Source organism: Erythrolamprus reginae, chromosome 1, assembly GCF_031021105.1.
Source record: "Erythrolamprus reginae isolate rEryReg1 chromosome 1, rEryReg1.hap1, whole genome shotgun sequence".
Classification (NCBI taxonomy): domain Eukaryota; kingdom Metazoa; phylum Chordata; class Lepidosauria; order Squamata; family Dipsadidae; genus Erythrolamprus; species Erythrolamprus reginae.
The window spans coordinates 318581688-318601963 of record NC_091950.1 but is presented as its reverse complement, the minus strand read 5'-3'; the positions used below and the strand labels follow the sequence as shown (position 1 = coordinate 318601963).

The 20276-nt window shown below is 37.9% G+C and overlaps 1 protein-coding gene and 1 pseudogene across 1 annotated transcript in view; both read right to left on the bottom strand.

The window, feature by feature from the left end:
- The window catches only part of UTRN (utrophin), a 463318-nt gene that overhangs the window by 21474 nt on the left and 421568 nt on the right, over nt 1–20276 (bottom strand). Inside the window, 8 exon segments of the mRNA XM_070733661.1 lie at nt 3694–3937; nt 6344–6502; nt 6820–6885; nt 7700–7765; nt 8051–8089; nt 9100–9236; nt 19982–20041; nt 20043–20094. Of these exon segments, the coding sequence (XP_070589762.1) occupies nt 3694–3937; nt 6344–6502; nt 6820–6885; nt 7700–7765; nt 8051–8089; nt 9100–9236; nt 19982–20041; nt 20043–20094 (823 nt within the window).
- LOC139157178 (large ribosomal subunit protein eL33-like) lies at nt 10932–11317 on the bottom strand (annotated as a pseudogene).

The window sequence follows — 20276 nt, the reverse complement described above, 5'->3', positions numbered from 1 at the left end:
CTGGCCATGTGACCAGATGGGAGTGGCTTGAACGATCATCATCGTTCAAGTGAACTGTTAAGTCCTCGACTTACAACCTCAACAGTGTCTCTCTCTTGGGAGATAATTTGCTTCGTGTTTCCCACGCTCTCCTTCCTGGGTCACCCCCTGCCTCAGGCTGGGTAGGTAGGTGAACAGGTACCTATGAGCTTTTGAGAAAAGAGGGGGGAGGAAATGGTCCCCCTGCAACTCCTGCCGGTGCTGGTCTCCCTACTGCTTTCGAAGGAGGAGGAGGCGGATGGGAGAGGGGGATAGTCAGCTGGAGCTGGGCACACAGCTTCATTTGCCAGTGGAACAGCATTCCACCCCGTCCTGCCTACTGCCCATCCCTGGGACACATATATCAGACTTCATAACAGTTTTGATGTAAACTGAATCCTATGTTGGCTTCAAAGTTCAAAGATGTGTAGAGCCAAGAGTCAGAGCAGAATATCATTACCAATGCAATGACAATTCTCTCTGGCCAGAAGTCCCCAACCCCAAGTCTTCAGCCTGGTACCAGTCGGCAGCCCCTGGGGAACTGGGCCATGCAATTGGCAGACAGTTTGCAAAGCCCCATTTGTTCAAGCGACATGCACACATGCTAAACCATCCTGCCCCATGAGGCCGTCGCCATTGCCACTGGTCTGTAGAGCTGGAAAGGTTGGGGACCACTGTCTCTAGCAGTATTTCTCAATTTTGGCAACTTGAAGAATTCCCAGAATTCTTCACTCATTGAGAAACATTTCTTTATAATACTGCAGGTAAACTTGGTTTTCTAGAGTTCAATTAATTCTACATATTTAAGTAACAATTTTCATGTTCTATTCAGTACATGATAAACTAAAATGGGTCCCCATAAAATATTTATGGAGTGAAATCTTCTCCTAGTACTGTTTTTTCTTTCTTCCATACTTTTCTAGATGTTTTTCATTAGCTACCATATTTTTCAGAGTATAAGACACACCTTCGTTTTTGGGGAGGAAAATGGAGGGGGGATCTGCACACCAGGTATTCATTTGCCTAGTGTTCTTAGTCCAGTAAGCTTCAGCACATTATTTTATCCCCTGATTAGGGCTTTAAAAAATCTTATTTGGAGAGAGTAACAATGAAAGAGTCTGCAAGCCAGTAAGAGCTGGAAACATTGTTAGCACCTCGTCAGGGCTGGAAAGAAACTTATTTGGAGCAAGTAGAACAATGAAAAAAAGCCTGCAAAGACTTAGGGCTGGAAAAACATTCTTGGTAGAGAATAACAATGAAAGATCCTGCAAGGTGATGAGCTGGGAAGATCGTTAGCACCTAGTTAGGGCTGAAAAAAGCTTCCAAAAAAAGGCTATAATCAGAGTATAAGATGCACCCAAATTTTCAGCCTCTTTTAGGGAGAAAAAAAGGTGTGTCTTATACTCCAAAAATATGGTAATTTAAAGAGGAATGTTTAGCAGAGTTTTGATGGCTCTTCCTACTAGATTACAAATGAGAGAAGTTAAATTCCATATAATACTAAATAGTTATATATTACAAAGCAATTCTCAGTAAATTTTGGTCTTATAAATTCCATCAGATTCATTTTTTAATCAGCTTGACATGAATTCACAAAATACTTTGCTTCCATTTTTTTGACAAACTCAATTGATTCTGATGCCATATAAACAATGGTTAATTTACTGATAGCTTATTTCTCTTATTCCTTGTCTATGGAGTAATAAATATGTTTTTTTCTGCAAGCTTCCAGATTTTCATAAGGATTTAGTTGACATTTATGAGTTCATTGGAATTTCTTTTTTTAACATGTCTTTATGAAGCTCCAACGTTTCATCTCTAAATCTGACTTTGTTATTGCATATTTAGGACACAATGGCCAAATTTCATGGCAAACATCAATCCTTGTTGAAATAAAAATAGTAAGTACACCTTCAGACTGTGACCTGAAATATGAAATTTTAACATGATGAAATGCAGGAATTCAAAATAATCTTACCAACAGTATTCTCTTTGATACCAGCAGCCCAATTAGGGTTTTTTTCCCCCATAGCTCAGAGAGAATACAGTCTTGACAGGTTATTAATCTATTCAACACTTTTCAGTCAATATATAATACTCACAAAGTAATCTTTTTTTTAAAAAATGAGACTGATTTGCAAATAAGATATTAGAAAAACAAACAGTAGCACATGTCACAAGGTTACATAACACCTGTCACCACATAGTCCATTTTAAAACCAATTGAAAAGAAATGCAACTGAACCATGTCACAAATAGACACTTAAAAGAATCATGCATATTAATGCTTAGAAAAATTACACAAACAGGTTGAAAGAAAGCTATTATAAAATGTTTCCTGTGCCCTATGAAAAAAGTAAAATTTGTGAAATAGTTCAATGCCTCAAAAACAGGGGAAGTATTAAACGGAGCATATTTCAGAATGAAAGTTTTTTAATTAGTGTATTTTTGGAGTATAAGACGCACCTGAATATAAGACGCACCTAAATTTTAGAGGTGGAAAACAAGGGGAAAAGTATTCTGAAACAAATGGTGTAGTAATATATTATTTATAATGTTTTTAATAAGTAATTTAAGTAATGTAACATAAAATACCAGTGTGGCAGAATACTTTTTACAAACATGTATACCAGTGGTGGGCTCCTGTCGGTATGGCTAATTGTCCCTTGGGGACGCACATACGTTTTAGTGAGATTTTTAGTGAGCATGCGGGGACGCAAAAGACCTCACCAAAACACGCGCACATGTACGCCCCTGTGCAAGATTTTGCTACGTGCACAGGTGCAGGAATCAATATTGCGCTCGATTCCACACTCATGGCCAGAGCAGTAGAGCTATGGGCAATTAGCCATACCGCCAGGAGCCCACCACTGATGTATACTTTTTACAAACTTCAAACTTGACAGCTTTAAGACTAGTGGACTTCAACTCCCAGAACTCCTCCCTCAGTCATGCTAGATCGAAGGCAAAAACACCTCTGATTTTGCAAAAAACGGACCATTTTTCACCCTTTTTGTCACAATAATGAGGTGGGCAAAGGGTCTGGGAAGCCTTCAAGGAGATGGCAAAAGTTTGGTTGTTTTTTGCCCATTTCCCCCCACAAAAATGGGGGCATTTTCACCATTCCCGAGCACCCAGGAGCTCTCTGCAAGCTTCCCAGATCCTCTGTCCACCCCATTTTTGCGAAAAATGGGCCTTTTTTTTTGTTGTTGCAAAAATAGGACATGGGGCGGGGCTTCAGAACAGCAAAAATGGCTGTATTCGGTGTATAAGACGTATTGACATTTCCACCCTCTTTTTTGGGGGTGGGGGAGGTGCATCTTATACTCCAAAAATATGGTAATAGTAACAAAAGATTTAAAAAATCACATTCCTTCTTGTTTTTTTCTATTAATTACTAAAAGAGATAATTAAAATGCTTACTGTAGCCACCCATTTAGAGTTTGGTGATTTATTTTTCTGCTTCAAACTAATTGAAGCTCCACCACATACACACACACACATAAATACACATACACAAATGTGGCAAAAAAATAACATCACTTTGGAGAGAGAACCCAAACAGAATTCAAAACAGTGCATCTGTAAAGAAGTCAAATACAATTAACTAACTTCATACTGTGTGTCTATAAATAACTGTTGTCCTAGGGGTGGGGGGGTCACTGAATACAATACCTGTTCCAGCAGTTGTCGTAGCCTGTGAAGCTGAGATTCCAGTTGCTTGTTGTGGTCTTCCAAGATTTGCATTCTAGCTTCCAGACGCCCTTTGTGTTGTCGTAAAAGTTTGGCCTCTGCAATGAGTTCAGCATCTTCAGTAGTGTGATGAGGTGACACAGCTGTGTCTGGAGGTGAATTTAGGGCATTGATTCCCCTTCGAAGATGCTGTTCCTTGAGTTGCTCATATTCCACTTGTAGCATCCTACAGGGAATTTTTAAAAAGCAGCTGATTTTTATAGCAGAAAAATGACAGGAAAATCCACTTAAAGCTTCTTGTTATCTAATGGTATGAAAAGGTCAGAGCAACTTATAAGATAAATGTTTGACTTGTGATGGCAGAATATAAAGTTAATAGAATAGTCCCCTCCTCTTACTGCAGGTTATCTGCACAAAATAATTCAGAGAGCTGCACAAACAAGAAACCTCTCTATGCAACTTTTCCTTGTGTGATTTGTGAAGTGGTGAGAAATGGCTGTGAAAAATCTCCATCCATGGTTTTAAACATTCCCTTTATACAACCTCAACAGTCCTGGGAAAAGTTCAGGTCAGGGCTATTTTTTAAATAATGTACAGCATAGTACATCATAGAAACATAGAAACATAGAAGACTGACGGCAGAAAAAGACCTCATGGTCCATCTAGTCTGCCCTTATACTATTTCCTGTATTTTTATCTTAGGATGGATATATGTTTATCCCAGGCATGTTTAAATTCAGTTACTGTGGATTTACCAACCACGTCTGCTGGAAGTTTGTTCCAAGGATCTACTACTCTTTCAGTGAAATAATGTTTTCTCACGGTGCTTTTGATCTTTCCCCCAACTAACTTCAGATTGTGTCCCCTTGTTCTTGTGTTCACAAGAATCATATATCACTAATCTTTTATTCTATACTAGCTGCTGAATTTAATAATGTTTTATTGCAAAATAGTATGTGGGACAATAGCAATTTGGCTTATAACACATATTTGAACAGAGAAGTCACTTCTTGATCCTACTATTAATGAACAAATGAGTCAATCTCTATGTCCAAATTAATTTAGAGAAAATCTCACCTCTTTCAGATTCTGCCTCATTAATAAAAAAAACAACAAGCTCATTTCTTACAGAATTGTTTCACCTCACTCAGGAAATACCTGTATTAGATATTTAGGTACTGTGAAATTCTAAGGGTTCACGCAAGGACACAACACATTATTTGTGATCCTCCACACACTAGAAATTTCTGCCAAATTATAGTTTTGATGCAAAAGAAAAAAATGCACTGGGAACGATATTAACTATGCTTAATGAAATGTATTTATTTTTCTTCTGCTGGTCTAGTATGTGTTGTGATTCAGCCTGAGGCTGCTCAGGGACCAGCTGTGTCTCTGCTGGCTCCATGCCCGGAGGAGGAGGACAGCAAAGAGGAGGGGGCTGAACAGTCGGACAGGGGAGAGGAAAGTCAGGAATGGGACGAAGGAGAACAGCATGAGAGCCCTGGGGGGGGGGTCTCTCCCCAGCCAGTAGCTTGGAGTCATTAGGTGATGACACACAAGCCGTCATTGACATGCGACAGAGACGTTCAGATCAAAGAAAGGAGCAATTAAAGAAGTATTATCAGCACTGAATTAGGAACAGCTGGACTTGGGTGTGGTCCTCCTTAGCAGGGTTTAAAAGGCAGGCAAGCCCTTGAAGCCATGTGGAGTGTTATCAATTGGAGTTACGGTGACCTGCTTTGTTCTCGGCGTCTCTGTTCCTGGCTTGTGGCCCAGCAGTTTGGAAGACCCATGGGAGGTGTAGGTCTGCTATCTACAGCCTCATATTGGCAGCAAGAATCCTGTATTGCTGCATGGACTTTTGCCTTCGTGGATATATCTGAAGATACAGCATTTTCCTGTTTGTAAGGACATTTTCTGTTACCGGTGTTTTTTCTTGAATTTTATAAACTGCCTTTGCCTTTTATCGGTGTGTCTGACTTCTCTTTTTGGGTTGGTATTGGCTTCCGGAGTGACCCAGACAGAACAGTATGTCCTCCTGGGCTTTATAGTTTGGACTGCAGTGAAAATCCTAATCTTGCTGTTTCAGTCAAATGGCTATGATGGTCTTCAGGATCATAAAAGTTGGCTACTTCTTGGGAATATAACCTAGATTTTGGTTTTAGTCTGGAATCTTTCTAGCTCTATTTGGAGAAGACTGAGACTGAAATTTTGATTTCTGGATTGTAAATCCTGTCCTCAACCTTGGACCAATAGAGTGTCTCTTGCCTTTATGTTTAGTGTTTAAAAAAAGGAAAGGGAGGGAGAGGGGGAGGAGCTTAATTGAGTTTAAAAGAGAGAACTCTGAGAAGTATCACGGGGGCAGGAGGAGGTTGTCATGGAGAATCCTGAGTGGGTGCCAATTATTTACATTGGTTGAAATGTCGAGTTACAAGAAGAAAACAAAGGAAGGGAATGGCCAACCAAGGAAAGGAACAATTCCCACCATTTCAATTTTGAAAGACTATATTTAGTATATGTATTTGATTCCTATTTTCCTACTGACACACAGAAATAAACCTCTGACCCTTAGTATTTTTTTTTTCATAGCTAATCTTCAAGACATGGTGAATGTAGAACAGGGTTATGGAACCTTTGCTCTTCCTCGAGATCTGCAATGATTCGTTCAAGTTCTCCTCGTTCTTCTTTCTCCACTGACTTCAAGATCTGGGTTGGACTTTGCGGTTGACTCATTGGTGAATCACTACCCAGAGTCTGGCAATACTGCTGGATAAGAGCATGTTCATCTTCCCTAGAAATAAAGAGGGGCAGCATAAAGATATAGTTTACGTGTTTGAACTATAAATGAACTGTATATGAATACACAATGCATAAATAATGCCACTGTTTGTATTATAAAATTGCCTGAAAAGGCAAAAAAATAAATAAATTGCAAAAAGTTTTTGAGGAGGATGGGGACCCTAGAGTTATCTAGAATTGCACAATGGCAAAAAACCCTGGCAAAGCAGTTTTCTACCATTTTGAGACAAAAATGTACCAAATATCACATAAGCTCTAAATGAGTGGCCATTAATTTTCACAATAATTCCAGTTACTAAATCTACTTACACACTTCCTGTGGTGGAGCTACCATCAGTGAAGAAGGAACCATTGCTTCGCTCCATTTGGGCTAGCCTAAAAGGAAATTATATTCAGGAAAGATAAATTATGATTATATTTCATAAAGATTAGTTATCAATTTAGCAACTGTAGTATTTGATATAGGCCACATCTAACTGACCCACCAGAGAGGGGAGGCAAGGAATGTTGCGGGTTCCAGTCCCCTAAGGATACACATCTGGCGGGACCCAAAAGAAATACCTTCTCTGTGGTGGCTCCCTCTTTCTGGAACATCATCTAACACTCTTTTGGAAGGCCCTGAAGATATGCTTCTACCAGCGGGCCTGGGAAACCCAGAGAGGGATGGAGCCCATTTAATGAGTGGTATGAATGTGTTTGTGTCATCTATAGAGAATATTTTTATTGGCCCTGCTGTCCCCCTCAGGTTCCGCAAGAGATACAGAAGATGGGGTCACTCATCATATCTCAAACTCAGTTTTAAAGGAAAATGGCCTTCCTTCCTCTATATTAGTTTATAGATGTTAAATAAACTAAGCTTGATATCAGATTGTTGTATGTCTTAACTTTCTCTCATTTGAGCAAAGGATAAACCAATTTATAGAACCATTCAATTCCTAAGAGATTTAAAAATTCCAAAACCCCAAACTGATAAATGAAGATGTATTTCTGAGGCACACCATATATTAATAATTACATAGTTATTCAATGATGGTCACAACTTTAATTATGCATTATATCACTTTTTAATGTTTAACACAGATATATGATAATACAAAACAAAGCATACTTTATATTTTGTAATGTCAGTCTCAGTTCTGCGATGTATCAACAAACACACACACACACACACACAAAATTTCTCTCTTACCTGTTAGCATATTGTTCTATCCTGGAATGAGTGTCATCATGAAACAGTTGTGGAGATTGGGAGGGGCTAGTGAAATTTAAGAGAAAAGAAATTGCATTTTCTAAATTATAAAAAACAAGAACTTTTTTCAGTATTAAACACAAAAGAATGAAATGCCTCTTAAGGTGATGGGCTTGACTCATACAAATGTGGTAGCAAAGTTTTATTTCATGCCCGTTCTAGTCAAATACATGGAAGACTCAGAGAACCACAATTGTGTGTGGTCTCATTCATTTCCACAATTTTGCAGAAGAAATATTTGATATATTAAACTCTGCTATTTTACCAAGCACAAAGGTGGAAGATACTTACTCATACTGCTCTGGCCACATACTAATAAGGGTGATAGGACTGAAAGAAAAAAAGTATAGAAAGAAAATAGACAATTAAAATATTGATGCTATTTAGACAGGTATTGCACAATATACTTATTGTTCTACCCCAATATTTAGTTTTAGAAGTTCTAGAGGAAAAATGAAATTGCCCATAACCAAACCCTCTTCAGAAAAAAATGATCATTTGATAATCAAAAAGAAGAGCAATAATCTTAAAAACGGTATCTTTTACCTGTCTTATAACCAAAAAAGGAACTAATTAAAACCTTACATACCTCTTAATTCTTAGGAATTTGTTTAAAGTATCTTGCTAAAAATGAATCTTATACAGATTTTAATAGTTTATTACATTAATATAGAGTATTCATTCCGTACAATTTGATTTGATTGCAATTTTTCAGTATATAAACCAGTTTTTACACCTTTGGCATGTATACCATTCAACAAACAGGTGTACAGAATGTGTGAATGTATAGAAAACTAAATCTAATGGTCTTTCTATTCATTAATGGTATTACAATGCACATGAACTAGAGAGCAATTTGAAGAGACTTTCCGGATGAATGTATTTGATGAGACCATCTTAAGTGACATGCTTCTCTTTCACTGTAATCACATTGAAAGTATGTTCTCCTTTTTGTTTAAAGAATAAAAAACCAATTTCTGGGCATGGTTCAGTAGACAATTTTAAAATTGTATTTAATTCATTTCCACTAAGTAAATGGAACTACAAAGTAATTTTAGTTGTACTGGACACTTTCATGAAATGTACTTTAAAAGTATCTTAAATAAGTATAGCTTATATGTTTTATTAAAGGACATTTTACTATGCCTGAATTTTTAATACTTCTGTGTTTTAGCTTTTTTCTTGCATTAGAACATGTTTAATTACACATGATGTTGCATTCTCTCATTGTAGCTTCTACCTTTAAAAAACATACTTGTTAGAATATTATATTGAAAAGACCCAATCTCTGTTCAAAATTGTTGGCTCTGTGCAAGACCTCATCTTTGTTCAAAACTCACGTCTCCAAATTGTCGCCTTCTAAAACTGTTTGCACTGGCAGATAACCAAGTCGTGGGTGTTTAGCAAAATATTTCTTGGATCGGAACTTGTTTTTTAGCACTTTGGTGAAATCACGTACATCTTCCCCTGATGTTGTCTAGAAAAATGAAACAAAAAAAAGAGAGAAAACACAAATTAAATGCAATGCTTCAAATGATGAATGCATTACATTACATTATATTGTCTTCCGATGCTTGTTACAATATGCAAATGATAATTATTTAAAAATTACTGGAAACAAACTGTTAGAAGCCAAACCCAAAAGTAAGAATAAAAAAGCTTGGTTTAAAAAGAAAAAAATGAATACATTTAATGAAATGACTTGAACAGTTAGAACAGACAAAACTCTAAAAACTCTTATGTTACTCAAAATATGAACTAATATAATAAATTAATGACATTTAAATGTTTTCTAGATGTTCCTAAAATAAAACCAAATAAAACAAAGCATTGCAAAACTCATTTAATACATTGTCAAAGCTAAGAGGGCCAGCAGTGTCTCCTATCAATATACACGAGAGTAAAACATATATGTTTCAGTATCCAAATATTTGATTCTCCATTTGAAAGTTTTATGAGCATTTGCATTGCTCAGTTAAGCAAATGTTGCACTCATGCATTGCCACTCACTGGAATATGAAAAAGTGGATGAATATGTAATTCATCAAATGTAGAATGAGATTATTTACACACAGACACACACACTTAAGGGTAAGAATACATATTGATGCACTGAACTTCAACAAAAAGGTGAATGGTTACTTATGTATGAAGAATAACAACATCAAACAATCACCCATCCATTATGTTGAGTGTTTTTTTTTTGTAAAAGAAAAGAAAACTAAAATACAAAAGTAGTTTCCCAGATTGGTAAAATTAATTAAAAAGCCAACACAACTTTGAGTTTGTGGGTTTTTTTCAAGAAAACTTTTTTGAAGCAGTTTTTCATGATCAAATTAATGCTCCAGCAGATAATGTCACTACTGCAACATGAAATCTGACAGAAAGAATGAATGGGTAATGAAGAGATGCTATTTCAATCAGTTGTGATCATAGTTCTATTTTATTTCTATGAATATAAGAAAGAGCTATATTAGAGAATTCACGATCGTTATATGTATTACTAGGTACTAAAGGTACCCAGGAAGCATCAAGAACATTTTCAACACTGACAGTTATTTGAGATATTTATAAGCACTGATCTAAAGTGAATTTTTCATAGAAGTTCATAATTCCAGGTGAAGTTCCATTAAATATGAAATTTTGTAACTATGTATGAAACATGGGAAAGTATTTCTACAAACATTAGTAGTTGCTGCTATCCTTAATAAGCTTCTGAAATAATTAAGAAAGGTTTTGCGATTGGTTTATTGGTTTTCAATAAAAGACAACATCAATTTCAGTTTGTTTGATGAGTTGCTCAATTCGTTCCATATTAAAGATACCCCCCCCCAACTGCATAATTTCCCTTTGACTCTTAAAACTAGAAAAAAGATTTTTAGTGAGTTCCTGTCAAAGAGCCTAGTCACTTTTGCTGAATTTGTCATGTTGGAACAATGGAAGACTTAAATTAGAGACTTTATTTAGCCTGGTGCCTGAAACATCAGCAATTAAAATAGGTCAGCTCAATGTTTACAATTGCTTATTCGTTGATTTCTTAAACTCACAAGCTATATAAGCATGAAAAAGTGTCTACAACAGTATGAGTAATTGTCCCTTAAGACTTTTTTTCAATGACTAATCTACGATACACACACACACACACACTAATACAAAGCTGAAATACTGCCCCTTTCTTTTTTCCTTTTTTTAAAATATACTTTCAATTTTATTTGCAGTGTACATTTAGACTCTGGCTGGCTACAGCATCACTCTGATCCGGTGTCCAATGGCTTTGGCGGGAAAGTTGGAGCGGAATTTGACTTGCACTATGCCACTGTTTCCATGGGCATGGGTCACTTTCCTCCAGATGACTCTGGTCCTACTGGTCTACGCTCCGAGAGTCACTGTGTTGTTTTTGGCCTTATAGATGTAGGCGCATTTTTTGCCCAAGTAGAATTCGGTTTCATTGAGGGAATAAACATCTCCCGCTTTCAGCAGGGTAGTGTGCTCTCTCTGGGTTTGGAGGCCTTGTTTGTAGCTAGTAAAAGTGGCCTTGCACCACAACCTTCCCATCATGGCGTTGCCTTAGAAATCCCCTTTCAAGCAGGCCTCCGCAAGCAGCAGCCCAAAACGGTGGCGTTGAGAAAGAAAAGGCTGCCCCACACATTTTCATTTCATTGGGATCTTATTCCTGCGTATAGAGATTCGAAGTACAAAGGAGAGGAATGTTCCCATCCCATTTCCCTTCTCAATTCATTCATTCATTCATTCATTCATTCATTCATTCATTCATTCATTCATTCATTCGATTTGTATGCCGCCCCTCTCCGTAGACTCCGTAGACTCATACTCCCCAAAAGTTCAAATCCAGGCCAAAAACCTTCAACTTTTCAATACTAGACCAGAAAGGCTGCAACAAGAGTTGTTGGCACCTCAAGCAAACTTTTTTGTTTGCATAATCCCTTGTTTGCAAAAATTTGCATAATCAATATTGTGTAACTCTTATGTACAGGCTTTGAATGCGCTGGTATTGAATACTGGCATTTTTTCATAGAAGGATTGTGTTTAGCATTCTCCAGTGTGCTGGAGAATTGAAGGGAGTTAAGGGGCCTCCTGATAACAATCAAAATGATTATAAGCTAGGAAAGATAAGCAGAGAAAGGTCAGTAGGAAAATGAATATGGAGGTGTGATGGTTGGGGGGAATTGAGTGGAAAAGAAAATGAAAAATGTAACAACCTGGAATTTACTGGTTTACTTCAGAAAGAAAGAGAATTTAATGAAGAGCTGATCTGCAACGAATGGATGAATGAATTAAGCAATCAATTATCAATTAAACATTCTTATTATAGAACAAATACTTCCCAATCATGTGGGTGTAATGAAATATGATTTCTCTTCATTCTTGACATTATGTACAGTGATACCTCATCTTACAAACGCCTCATCATACAAACTTTTCGAGATACAAACCCGGGGTTTAATATTTTTTTGCCTCTTCTTACAAACTATTTTCACCTTACAAACCCACCACTGCCGCTGGGATGCCCCGCCTCCGGACTTCTGTTGCCAGCAAAGCACCCGTTTTTGCGCTGCTGGGATTTCCCTGAGGCTCCCCTCCATGGGAAACCCCACCGCCGCACTTCCGTTGCCAGCGAAGCACTCGTTTTTGCGATGCTGGGATTACCCTGCTGGGATTCTCCTGCAGCATCACAAAAACACAGAAGTCCAGAGGTGGGGTTTCCCATGGAGGGGAGCCTCAGGAGAATCCCAGCAGCGCAAAAACGGGCGCTTCAGCTGGCAAAAGGGGTGAATTTTGGGCTTACACACATTAATTGCTTTTCCATTGATTCCTATGGGAAACATTGTTTCGTCTTACAAACTTTTCACCTTAAGAACCTCATCCCGGAACCAATTAAGTTTGTAAGACAAGGTATCACTGTTTATAGTAAAATGCACATTGATTTGGCACCAAAGACTTTTTTAGAATGTAGGTCTTTATACGGAGTCTAAATTTGCATCTGTTTCCCCAAGCATAACTATGCCAAAATGAAGTTAGATTTGAGTATAAAATGCTTTCATTACAGTATAACACAGAGACAAGGTTTTGATTACAACATGAGAAGACAATGTCAGTCCTGGATCACCAGACCTTTCCTTTTGTAATCTTGAAAACATACAATGAAATTCAGTGGCAAAACTGCCAATTTTCAGTTGCCCAAATTGGGGTTATTGTTAAAATAAAAGTAAAATGTGTGTTAAAATGCCACATGGTTTGTTTGCTACTAAACATTCCTGCAACATCACTTCAGAAAGATTTTAAAAAGAGACAGAAAATATTAAAACAAAACACATATTCCTTCCTACTTTCTATGACATTACCAAATTTCCTCTCTGTTTTTACAGATAAATAATTGGCTTTACAAAATGAAATAAAAGATAACCTGATTCTGAGCTGGGAGTGTGGAAAGGAACAATTGATTTGAGAATAGATTATGTAACATTTCAATAATAGTTCCTTTAACACTCCAAAGGTATTTTAAATTCACCGTCCTATCCAATTTCTGGGCCAGAAGAAAAGTCACAAATAATAACTACTTTATCCAATTGTATGAAAATGGCTCAATCATTCAATAAGCTTAATCAAGCCAGTTGAGATCTATCTAGTCATTTTATATATGCAACATGTTAACTATAACTCATTATAAGTTTGTGAGTGGCTTAATACATTTCATGAACCATCAGTGTATGATTCCATGTTTTGGGTGAATTTAGACAAATTTAGAAAATAGGTTAAATTCAGAAACTAGATTTAATGCATTATGAGATTTAACACAATTGTAGAAATCAAGCATTTTTAATCCTTTGATTTAACATGTAACTTTAAAAAAAATATATCTTAGGTTCTTTTCATCTTGTCTACAAAGAATTCCATAATTTTAAAACCACGGAACAATATCTTCATCCATCTTTAACATTAAATGCCTTAAGTTTTGATCTGTGCCCTAACACCTGTTATTTTTCCTCAGAAGATCCTTATCTTTAAGAACTCTTTAGCAGCTGGAAAGAGCTATAAATATTGAATATTCTAGTGGAAATAAATGAGATTATCAATCGGTCCCTTTTGAAAGCACTTAACAAACTTCATCACTATCTTTCTAAATGCAACTGAGAAAATTCAGATTTTTTAAAAGAGTGAATGACGCAGAACATATGGGCAGCTTTAAATATTCTAATTTCTTGGTTTTGTTGCATTTGAAGTAGTCCAAAAAATCAACTGCAAATAACACAAACGAAAAGCTATGAATAATATAACACCCTTAAAATAATAACAGAGTATAATAAAGATCTTTATTATAGTCAGTTATAATAAATGTGATGATGAGTCAGCTACAAATTTAATAAGCTCTTCAAAAGCTAAAAAAGACAGTGCATCCTAATTATTACTTTATGAGACTAATAAGAGAAGCAATGTTGAAGGATTAATGAAACCCTGGGCTGACAAATAGGATTCGGACACTCATGTTGGGGGCACACATTTCTTTTGCTGTTTCCAGGGTGGTTCCCATAGGCAGTGAAGGGCTACCAAAATTTTTACTACCACACTGTGGGTGTGGCTTATTTTGTGAGTGTGGCTTGATGGTCATGTGACCAGGTAGGAGTGGCTTGATGGTCATGTGACCAGGTGGGAGTGGCCTGACAATCGTGTGACTTGACCAAGGATTTTCCAAGAACCTCAAAACAATACCCATATTAATGGACTCAAAACAAGCAGGTCATCAAATTCACCTACATCCTAGAAGTGAGCAGCTATAGAACAATGAAATGACAGAAACATCTCACTTAGAATTTTGAAAGCACATTTTGAGCATTGCCATAAATGGCCACTCACCAAATAATCACTTACTCAAAGGCAACAATCCAAAGAGTTCCTTGCTATTTTCACAGCCTAAGTGAAGGCACCCCAAATGCTCCATTCCACATAACAGTCTTAACCCTCCTTCCTGCAGACTACCAATCAAAATCAAGGTTTCTGGCAAAACATTTCAAGCATTATTTGTTTTATTTTATAGAGCAGGGGTCCCCAAACTTGGCAACTTTAAAGACTTGTGAATTTCAACTGCAAGAATTCTCCAGAAGACCTCTGTTCTAGAGCAGTGATTTTCAACCTTTTTTGAGCCACGGCACATTTTTTAATTTTACAAAATCCTGGGGCACATTGAGTGGTGGGGGGGGTCCCTCAAAAAAGTTTGGACAAATTTTTTTTCTCTCTCTTCCTCCCTTTCACTCTATTTCTCTTTCCCTCCCTCTTTCTCTCCCTTTTTTCTCTCTCCATCCCTCTTTCTTCCTCTCTTCCTTCCTCTCTTTTTTGCTCTCTTTCTCCCTCCCTCCCTCTATGTCTTTCTCTCTCCCACCTTCCCTCCCTCCCTCTCTCTCTCTCTCTCTTGCTCTCTCTCTTTCTTTTTTCTCTCTTGTTCTCTTTCTCTCTTGCTTTCTTTCTTTCTCTGTCTTGCTTTCTCTGTCTCTCTCTCTTGCTTTTTTCTCTCTCTCTTTCTCTCTCTTGTTTTCTTTTTCTCTCTCTCGTTCTTTCTCTCTTTCTGTCTCTTGCTTTCTTTCTGTCTCTTGCTTTCTTTCTGTCTCTTGATTTCTTTCTCTCTCTCTCTCTTTCTTTCTCTCTCTCTCTTCCTTTCTCTCTCTCTTGTTTTCTTTCTCTCTCTGAGCTTCGCGGCACACCTGACCATGTCTCACGGCACACTAGTGTGCCACGGCACACTGGTTGAAAAACACTGTTCTAGAGAATACTATAGTCATTCGGAAAGGAGGAGGAGGCAGAAACCCAGATCACTAGAATTAATTCCAGATCTTATCTCCTTATACTTTTCCTAGACACTTTTGTTTGTAGCAGAATTGCCGGCTTTGGGGTTTTTAAACGCTTTTGAGAAGAACGCAGAGGCTGCCCAAAGAAGATGCTCTGCATTTTGTTTCAACATCTTTCAGGGTCAAATTGGGTGCTCTGGGGTGGAGCTCCATTTTTGCTATCCCACTGTGTCACACACACCCCGGTCTGGGCAGCAGCCCACCCCAGCCCGCAGGCCAGATCAACACAATCTACTTTCACCTACCACTCTGCGTTCCACCCATCTCTTGTGCCATGCTAGGCAAATGCCTAAATTAATGTAATGGTGCTCCAGCCCTGTGTATCAAGACGCTAGAAAGCATTCCACAAGCTGTCTCACGAATATTTAGGATGATCATATCTTAGCCATTTCTGTGGAAATCTGGACCTTTCATGAATAATTACATGCTCCTAGGCTTAGACTGTATTAATAATTGATGCGGTTAGCACTTGAATGCATTACAAAATGGATGTTGACATTCCTAGTATTAATGTCCTAGTCCATGTCTCTCAGTTTTTGCTTAATGCCATGCAAGTTTAAAATAATGTCTTTTACATATAAATTCCTAATTGCAAGGGAGAAATCAGGGAGGAGGAAGATTGTGAGATTACCAAGAACCCAGAATGATGCTTTTCACTTACTAATAGAATTTCTGGTTGAAGTTAAAATAGTTTTTGTCAAAAGCGCTTTCACCCTGTGAGTTCAAAAATGAGAAGTTGATAAAGGTTAAAGATGATAATTTAAATTTAAATTATCATCTTGTTAAGTATAATGTAATTCTTAATTTCATTTGAATAATCAGTGCAAAAGTACGTTGCATCCATCTTCTTTAAAAAAAAATCATGGTGCCCTTGAACAAGAATGTATATCAATACATACTAAAGTATTTTGATCTGTCTCCAATGTATAATTGGCATCTACTGCAATAGATTTCCTGGGGGATTCAGTATCCATGGATTTTAGCCAAAGCATAAAAACTTGATGTTCAAAGTTTCATGTTTTTTTTAAAAAAACATTTATAGTTATATTGCAAAGTGGAAGAAAACTTTATGTGAGATTTAAGATCATTTTGAAGTTAGCTCCCAATTTCAGAATAGTGACTTATATCAGTGGAAAATATATTGCTCTATATTTGCTTAAGTTGCAAAAAGCTTCTCCCATATCAGTTGACCGGCATATAAATATTTTAACAATTGAAAGTACTATGGGCAGTCCTCATTTAACAATTGCCTCAGACAGAAATGGCTGGCAAATAAATGGTACTAAATGGTAATAAGTGAATGAAGGCATTTATCACAACAAAAGACTTCAGTTAATATTGGTCTGTTGATTAAGGTCTGGGTCAATTTCAGGCAGCAACTGCCAGCCACCCAGCGGATTCTAACCAACAAATTAAGGTCACAGAAATGAGCTTATTAACTTAGCACATTTTATGGATGTATTATAGCTCAGATACATCAGAATAAAGAGATTGTTTAAGCAATTTTTCCACTCTGGCAGGGGGCAAAAAGAAAAGAAAAACAAATGGTTCAGGAAAAAAAGACTGTATACTTAAGGTTCAGACTTAACCCTGACAAGACCGAGTGGCTGTAGGTATTTATTTTATTTATTTATTAGATTTGTGTGCCGCCCCTCTCCGAAGACTCGGAATCTCCAAAAGACTATATTGACTGTCCATCCTTGGTTCTGAGAGGTGGGGGAAAAACTACTCCACTCAGAACAGGTTGGCAATTTGGGTGTCCTCCTAGACTCACAGCTAAGATTAGACCAACATCTGACAGCTGTAGCTCAGGGGACCTTTGCACAGGTTTGCCTAGTGCACCAATTATGACCCCACTTGGATCAAAGCCTCTTCTCACAGTCACTCATGCTTGTGTCACCTCACAGCTACACTATTGCAATGCGCTCTACATGGGGCTACCCCTGAACAGTGTTTGGGGACTACAGCTGGTCCAGAATTCAGCTCCACGAACAGTTGTGGGTGCACCTAGGTAAACCCACATTACACCAATCCTCCGCAGACTGCACTGGCTCCCAATTCGTCTCCGGATGCAATTCAAGGTATTGGTCATTATCTTTAAAGTCCTACATGGCTTAGGGTCAGACCAGTGATGGGCACCTACGGGAATGGTCAGGAACGCAGTTCCGGTAGCAAAATTGGAACTCTACCCCAGAGCACCCAATTTGCACTGAAAGATGTTGAAACAAAATGCATAAACCATGCCCGCAATGTGGTAGTAAAATTTTTACTGGGTCAGACTATCTTCAAGACCACTTTCTACCACATAGCTCCAAGTGACCGGCAAATGCCCACAGGGTTGATCGTCTCTGAGTCCCGTCAGCTAAACAGTGTCGGCTGGCAGGTCTGCATGGGAGGGCCTTCCGTGTGGCTGTTCTGACTCTCTGGAACCAGTTGCCTCCTGAGATCCAGACTATCTCCACCCTACTGGCCTTCTGGAAAGGTAAAAGACCTGGCTTTTCTGGCAGGCCTGGGGCCATTGATCTGAGGATAATAACCATCGAGATCTGGCCATAAATGGTATGCATAGGTTTCACTTTTATTTTAATTGTTTTTAAACTGTTTTATAGGTTTTTAGTACTATTGGATGTTACATTTTTTGTTGTAAGCTGCCCAGAGTCCCTAGGGAGTTGAGTGACATAAAAATCAAATCAAATCAATCAATCAATAAATAAATACGAGAATACAGTTTAGTTATCTAAATGAGATGGCATTAGCCAGTGATATTTGAAGTCTCTCTGTCTCTCTCTTGCTCTCCCTTTCTGTGATTCACTTAGCAACCATTTTGCTGCAAGCAAATGCAATCACTAAATGAGTGATTGCAATAACCTGTATTGTTTTTATAGAGATATTTAGTGTGTTCTTGGCTGCCCAGAACTCCATTTCCAAACTGGTTGGCCATACAAACTGAAATAAAGTAAGCTGACATCCTTCTAAAGTTTTAAACAACAAAAGCCATTACAAACACAAAATGTATGAATTTATATGATGAATCAAAATGATAAACAGAGGGACCATAGTATTCCTAGAGGAAAGCAGAAGAATCTCATCGTACAAAATCATTTTCTCACCTTTTCTGAAGAAACATGTTAGGAATAGGAAGTAAGTATCCAAGGGTTGCTATGTCTAATCCTTTTTGACATTACAGATACATATTATGGGGTGGATATAACTATCACGCTGAGGATATAATTAGTGGTGTGTTGAATTTTTTACCATAATCCAATTTTTGTTGTTGAAGCCAGCACTTCAGCAGTGGGACAGTGGAAACAAATCTTGAAAAGGATTACTAAAAGATGGGTTATCACTATACCAAATCTTCATGCTAACTATAAAAAATATCCCTAATGTTCCATTGTAATTCATGCTGCTATGCATTACTGTGAAGACAGCACTTCATTTAGTGATGCACAAAGTAAGGCATTTCCTTTCAACCTCTGGAAGTTGCATTCTATCCATCCAAAACCTGAAAGAATTAATTATGTTCATACAGAGACTCACCGTGTGCCAGATTTCACATCAGGCACAGCAATGAATCTCAATTCTCTTGATGTTCAACCTTGTGTGGAATGGGCCCCCCATTGAGAGCAGTCTGCTTCCGTCTCTGGCAGTTTTTAGAAGTTACTAAAAAAAAAATGAAGCTTTTTCAAAGATCCTTTCAGTAAAATCCCCTGTATCTCTTGTTGCTCTTTATTATTGTTCTTTCCTACATGGTTTTGTTTTTGTAATCTGGATTGGACGCTACTTTGGTTTTGTATTTATTTTTACTTTGATGAGAGTCATGAGATTGTAGGAGCATTGGTGATTTAGGAGCTTCGTGTTGCTGCGATTTCGCTGAGGCTCCCCTCACTGGGAAAGCCCATCTTCCATTGCCAGCAAAGTGCCTGTTTTTGCTCTGCTGGGATTCCCCTGATGTTCCCCTCCGTGGGAAACCCCACCTCCGGACTGCTGCGTTTTTTGCGATGCTGCAGGGGAATCCCAGCAGGGGAATCCCAGCAGGGGAATCCCAGCATCGCAAAAATGGGTGCTTCGTTGGCAACGGAAGGTCCAGAGGTGGGGTTTCCCAACGAGGGGAGCCTTCGGCTGGCAACGGAAGTCCAGAGGCGGGGCATCCCAGTGGCGACGGTGGGTTCGTAAGGTGAAAATAGTTTGGAAGAAGAGGCAAAAAAATCTTAAACCCCAGGTTCGTATCTCGAAAAGTTTGTATGACGAGGGGTTCGTAAGACGAGGTATCACTGTAGTTATCTTACCATAAAATAGTGTGAATCTTAAAAAAACAGAAGAAAGGTATAAGAGTAATCAATGAAGAAGATTCTTTACTCACCGGTATACAGTATTCCACCATTGGGTAATGTAATTTATGACCCTTTGCTGTCCGACCCGAGGAAAAAACAGCTCTGGCAAATATCATAATTGAAATGTTTCAGACTCCGATATCTATGAATGAAATTTGAGAGGGGAAAAATTTTGTGAAAGATTCAAAAACTTAATGCCAAGTTCCACAGATTTAGTAACTCAAACTTTTAAATTACAGAGTGTAAAACACAAGTTACTTAAGTGAATAAACAGTGACATTATTCAGAGGGCTGTCAATCTCATGATGAGGATGAGGATCATGA